The 6931-nt window shown below is 30.7% G+C and overlaps 1 protein-coding gene across 1 annotated transcript; it reads right to left on the bottom strand.

Annotated features, from left to right (window-relative positions):
* Positions 1-1625: 1625 nt before the first annotated feature.
* On the bottom strand, positions 1626-5608 carry LOC109801179 (protein SGT1 homolog A). Its single transcript, XM_020362185.3, has 9 exons — positions 5254-5608; positions 5050-5174; positions 4542-4713; positions 3914-4010; positions 3747-3812; positions 2989-3124; positions 2778-2860; positions 2077-2181; positions 1626-1976 (listed from the first exon to the last, which is right to left on the bottom strand). The coding sequence occupies exons 1-9, from the start codon at positions 5481-5483 to the stop codon at positions 1872-1874; spliced, it is 1119 nt and encodes a 372-aa protein (XP_020217774.1). The 5' UTR covers positions 5484-5608; the 3' UTR covers positions 1626-1871.
* Between the last annotated feature and the right edge of the window lie 1323 nt (positions 5609-6931).

Raw genomic sequence — 6931 nt, 5'->3', positions numbered from 1 at the left:
AAATTTTTATTTTATGTAACTAAAATTTAAATTTTTTTAGTAAAACTAGAATTTAAATGAGTAAATTTTTTCTGGGAAGTGGAACGGGCTCCACTTCCCAGATTCGCGCAAATTGGGCCACAAACTAAAATAAATAAAAAAAATTGAAATTACTCAGAATTCGATTTTCCAGGAACCGAATTCTGAGCACAAAAAAAAAATTTGAAGTTCAGAATTCGATTCCCCAGAAACCGAATTCTGAGTGTGTACAGTAAATAGTGTTAGATGTGTAAATAAAGTTGAACAGATGCCTTTTTGGTAATTTTTTTAAAAAAATTCTATAACCATAAAAAATTCATCATTTGTCATTTGTTACTGTAGTTATCATATCATATTAATGATTTAAATAAAATCAATATAAATAATGAATTTGCATCTTGCATATGCTTGCTAAGATTGTCAATGATAAATCAACATGTTAATTAATAACATATATTTTTATATTTAACAATTGACTTTTAATTATAATGGAAGATTTTGCAATTAGGTGTAAATAATTTAAATTTGACTTGAAAAATAGGTGCTTTATATCTTCACTTATTCAATATCAAAAAGAAAAAATAATTTATTTTAAAACACCTGATCAATATTGTAAAAAATAAATTGATAAACACCAATGATACTAAGTTTATTAAGACAAACGGATAAAATCCCCTAACTCGTAATATATATTTTATTATGAGTTAATCACCTATACACTACGAGTTTAACAATAACATGACACAATTAAAAGATCTAATTAGTTGTCAGTGTAAAAAAACTTTACACTGACAATGTATAGGTGAACTTTTATTATATCAGGAAAACAACCCTGTAATAATACATTGTGAGATAATACTAATATTTTAAATTCTTTGGAGGTAAAAACATGAATATATATTTATAATATATATATATATATATATATATATATATATATATATATATATATATATATATATATAAACTATTTATAACTTGATATAACATATTTTGCCTTCATGCTAAAACTAATTTTACTTTTATTGAACATTTTGTAAACCACGAGTTATTTCATATTTAAAAATCATGATTCGTTAAATTATAAATCTTGAAAAGTCAATTATTCACAATCATAAAAATCTATTTGATTTAACAAATAATTCTGAAAATGTTTTCAAACATTATTTAAGAATAAATTTTTTATTAAATAAACAAATAAAATAACATAACATTTTTACTATATTAAAATTTTATTTTTTAGCTCAAGAAAGTTAATTTTTGAATCTTCCATTAAAATATTTTCATGAGAAGTTTATAAATAAAAAAAACCATGATAAAAAAATGTTTTCTACAAAATTTTTTTTAATAGCAAACTAAACACAAGGAACTAACATCTTTGACATTAAATTTCTGAAAAAATAAAAACTTTTCAAGCTCCACACACCCCCTAAGATATAAGAATTACATCCTAATCTGTCACTTCAAAAGGGCATATCATGATACACTGCCCGCTATTCAAATAACACGGTCCATGGGTATAGATGGCTGCATATATGGAACATTTTTGTATATGCTGATCTTCATACTCGATATTTCCAAAATGTAATTCACCAAAAATAAATAAATAAAAACTAAAAACATCCGACTTTCACCATGTTTACCATTAATTATATCAACATATACCAACAAAATAAAATCCACTTCCACAGCAAATGTAAATTAGGTCATTCTCCCAATAAAATAATTTCTCTAGCACGAATAAAAATATTAATAACAAGAATAAGAGATTACAGAATTTCTTTTCCTTTTTGCATTATTTGGGAGGGGACGAAACTTGGAACTGTCACAAGCATCACAGCATAAATGAATCACTACTCCCATTTTTTCAACTCCATACCATCTGGAGGACTACCCTCCACCTTCTTTGATCCCACTTCCTTCCAATCAGTTGATAGCACTGTTCCATTTGACTCCAACTACAAAATTCAAGAAAGGAAAAGGGGAAAAATTTTATTTGTTTCAAAAACTAAGCACAATATTCTCATGAATTAAGCAAGCACAACATGAATATCTTACAAAAGACTTGCTCATTGCTCTCCTCATGTCCTCATCTGCATTTTGGTAAATATCACGGAACAATTTATTCAAACCAGCATCACCGTCAAGCTTTTCTTCTTTCTCCTGAAAGGCAGACCACCATTACGTCAATATAATTTAAACGGTTTCATGTTCCACAAGACGGAGGTAGTAAGGTACAGATTCTGTTTGACCTTGATGTATACTCTTCTAATTTATCATTATAAATAAACAAATATTAAGTAGCTTTACAATTCAGGTCCTCCAGTTTAACCAAAAGTTAGAATTTGGTCCGCGTCCGATTTAAGTCCTAAAGTTTTCAAATTAATAGAAACACTACCCCCATCCATCAGCATGCCAATGATTTGGACTCTTATTGCTGGTAAGGAATTGAGACACACCATCTCGGCGTCATAAAGGTAATGCACAACAATCAAAATTAAAAATACAATCATATTAGCGAAGACATTCCCACAATTACCACTTTTGCTGACAACTATTTTTGTTAATATACAGAGTGATGACGAACAAGCACCCAAAGAAAGTTAATTTTTGCATGTTAAAAATTAAAAAATAATTCTAAAATTAATATTTTTCTAAAACCATGGGCAACATCGTAAAATTGAAACTACAGGATAAAAAGGAGCTTCAATGAAATTAAGCCTAAATTATCCCAAAAAAGGGGGGGATAGCTGGCAAACCTCTTTCTTCACTTGAGCTTCCAACTTATCCCAATCTCTTGTCCTTGGTTTTGATGATGGGTATGCAGGCCTTTCAGATTGAACTGCTTAGATACGCATTGGGAGTAAGGTCATCATCAGGAAAGTAATAGAATCAAGTTACATTCTCATTTATTCAAATAAAAATACAAGGATCAGCAAAGGTTTTACAAAAGGATAAGTTACACCTCACCTATAGGCTTATTTATTTTTGTGGGGAGAATATCCTTGCTATATTCCAGAGATGCCCAATTAATATCTTCAGCTTTCGCAAGTCGGATTTCAATTTTGGTTGACAACACCTCAACTCTGCAGTTATTGGGTATTATCTGTTTTGCTCATGCAGAAGGAAAAAGGTTAAGTTACTAAGAAATCAATAATGAATTTGGATATTGAAGTTAAGTTACCATATGCAAATGCCCAAAGCAATACATTAAAATCAAGCAGTTGCTTCCTAATTAACAATCACTCCCAGAGTCACAGACACTAACATTAAAATAACACCAGCCCTCATTCTGATATTTTAAAGTAATGTATGAATATACAGAAAATAAAGGAATTCATTTAAAAAAAAAAAAAAGAGAGCAAATTGAATGCCTTGCTAGTATCACAAAGATAATTCTATTGGATAAAATTCTTGTTCGATCATGTTACATAGTTATCAGTTAATTGAGTTTGAATGTTCAAAATAAAAGAATTCATTTCATTTAACGAACAAATTCTTGTATGAAGCTTGTTAAGAAGAATATTAATTTACGAATTCAATTATATAAACCAATGTCACTATATTAAGAGATTTTTAAACCAATTTACTCCAAATGTCTACATGACAGTGAAATAAGCACACAACCTCAATGTAGATAAAGTAGCATATTTTTGTCACGGAAGTGTCAGAAAATGGAATCTTTTGTATGAGATTTTCAAGAGGATAGCATGACACCAAGCAGTTACCTTCCCAAACAATCGAGGTTGAAAATGATAGGCATCTTGGCCAGGAACATCAATAGTAACACTAAGCTGTAATGTTAAAGTAGCTCAAGTTATCTGAAGAGTTATATATGTAAAACTTGAAAAAATCAATCAAGGGTAAAAACAAAGCATCCATTATATAAACCTACAATCTGTTCACCGAAGTCAACAACCACATCTTTTGCTGATATTCCTTTTGCAAATATTGTCACAACCACTTCTTCTGGCTTCTGGTAGTATTCATGTCTGGTTAAGCACAATCAACAGGTAACTAGATAGTTGAGGAAGCATTTTAAACATACAAAGAAATATGCATAAATACAAGAGAGACAGACATAGCAAAAAAAACACAAAATTCAATTCACATTTTTGACATTGTCACGTGACATATCAACAGAATATCCCAAAGACTACTAGACCTTTGTGCATGTTTGATAAGCACTTTTTTATGGAGGAAATAATTATAAGAAAACTATCCCAGGAAGATTTTAATTAAAAGATTTATTTTTATGGTCCCACAATACACTTAATCAAAGCATGAACCTAGTGATATGATTATTGAAACATAAATTATCATTCAATATGTTCTTGTTTCCTATCAATCATCTCCAGGGGAGTTGTAAGGATTTTTTTTTTCAATATGGAAGAAAAAATGAGAAGACTGAAACAAGTAATACTTTTTTCCACAGAATGTAAAGTTGTGATGCCAGTTACACTTTTCCATACAGAATCTAATAAGTCAAGAAATAACTGGATTAAAGAAAGACCAGTGAAAACCTGTATTTTGGTCTGTTTAGTGCAACTTCATTGATTTGGGATACCAAACTGTCTGCTTCAACTTCTTTAGCCACCCCATCATTTGTATTGCTCAAATGGGAAACATTACCAGACGGTACAGATGTTACAGACCCATTTGATGATAAGGTGCTGGAAAGACCACTTGATTCCTCTGGTAAATCAAGAGACATGATACAAGAAAGCATGAGAAGCATAATTTTTCAGTTAGAAAAAGTTGCTAACAGCAACCACTAGCAATATCATAGTGTATAAGCAAATTAGTACCACTCACTCATTATGCCAGCCATACAATACATAATATGTGAATTTCTCACTTGACTATCTAATATCTTCTTATTGTTTTTGTCGATTGACATATTTATGGCAACATCCTAAAATTGATAACTAATTACAAGAAAAAAGATTATTGCTACTGCAGTTTAACCGACTCATTCAACGTGAAATGCAGTTGAAGCATAAATAAAAGGAGAAGGTGTGGGGACCTGACCTGCAATACAGCGATCGCATTCTTGAATGAGGTTGGCGAATCTGGAATCGTCTTGGGCAAAAGCGGCACCGCATTGAAGCGCAACCTTGGCAGTGTGGTACTCTTCGAGTTTCATACAAGCGGTGCTGCAAATAGCGTAATGAATAATGAGAATCTTGAATTGAATTGAATTGAATTGAAAGAGAGAAAGAAGAGAGAACAAACCCCTTGCGAAGATAGGCCTTGGACAAGGAAGGGTTTAAGTGGATGGCTTTGTTGGCATCGGAAATGGCTTCGGTGAAAGCGTTGAGCTTGATATGGGCTTGGGCCCTGTCGGCGAATAGATGGGCGTCGTTGGGGTCCAATTCAATGGCTTGAGAGTAGAGATCAACGGCGAGAGCGAAGTCGTCGTCGAAGAATGCTTCTTTGGCTTTCTTCTCGAGTTCCTTCGCCATTTCGTTGACGTGCTTCCACAATATTCTTCTCAAATAAATCCGCAGCAGGGTTTGTGTTCTAGACCCTTCTCTTCTTCTCTTAATTCCTTTCCTCCGCAATCCGCAATCCCCAAACTTATTTCTATCCAACCGCACTTTTGCCTTCTCTTCTTTATACCTTTTCACCACACTCTCTTAACACACTTTTTACTTTATATATTCTATTTACCACCAAACCTCTCTTAAATTTAACATTATTATGATCTAATATTTCACATAATTTGTTGTATTTTCATTTATTGTGTATTTAAATTAGAATTTTAAAATTTTATTGACCAATTATAATTAAAACATGTTAAATTTAATTACTTAGATAAATATCTTAATAGATAGTTAGATTTGGGTTAGTAAGAAATTGGTTTAATTTTTTTTTTTTTTATACCTTAATTATTTTCTTCTTCTCTTGCTATTGCAAAATCGCAGTTCGTATATTTACTAAAGTGTGTAGAATTTTTGTTTTTTCTTTCTATCATCTTCTAAGCCCAAAACGCACACCCCAGCCCAAATCTGCATTGCACCACCAACAGAAATGTATGCTCCTTATATGTATATATTTCCTCTCAGCCCATGTAACATCTAGCCCGTAGTGAGTTTTAAATACTGTATTGAATAGTTGGAGATACTGTTTTGTCACCTATAATTACCTCTGTTTATTTGAGTCGAGGGTGATGATATATACATCACATATTTTTCATAAATACACCTCTAATCTTTTTTTTTAAATAAAATTCTTAAAATATTCATCTAACTAAATATGATTATGTTGATTGAAATGTTAATTTTAGCATTACGGAAAGTATTTTCTAGAATAGTAAAATTATTGTTCCGAAAAGTATTTTCTGGAAGTGTGTTTCTTATATAATTCTGGAAAGTTCTTTTCAAACATTAAATTTAGTATTCCGAAAAATATTTTTTGAAATTATGTAACAAACACACTTCCGAAAAATACTTTCCAAAATAAAAAATTTACTATTCCTAAATGTACTTTTCAGAACAAAAGCTTTATTATTCTGGAAAGCAATTTTCGGAACAAATAGTGAGAATAAATACTTATAGGAAAAAATGTATATGATTTGACACTTTTTCCTTCGACACTAAACCCGTTTACAGCTTATAACAAAATCAAAAAGGAAAGAGGATAATGCAAAAATTAAAAAGGGAAGAAGGGGAAGTAAGGAGGTGCAGAGAAAAAAGTAAAAAAGAAGAAACGAGGTGTACAAAGAATAAAAAAGAACGGTGGCAAGAGTAGTGTGAATCTGAAAATTTATTAATTAAAAAAATATTAAAGATAATTTAAGAATTTAATATTTTTAAAAAAAAGGGAGTGTATTTATAAAAAAATGGAAGTGTGTATATTTGCCTTGAGTGGATCGTTGAGTCCGTTGGTAAAACCCACAAATGGAGTCAAG

This window comes from Cajanus cajan, chromosome 11 (assembly GCF_000230855.2).
Source record: "Cajanus cajan strain Asha chromosome 11, NIPB_CcT2T_4, whole genome shotgun sequence".
Taxonomy (NCBI): Eukaryota; Viridiplantae; Streptophyta; class Magnoliopsida; order Fabales; family Fabaceae; genus Cajanus; species Cajanus cajan.
Note: the sequence above shows the minus strand (reverse complement) of the source record. Positions and strands in the feature narration are given on the sequence as shown.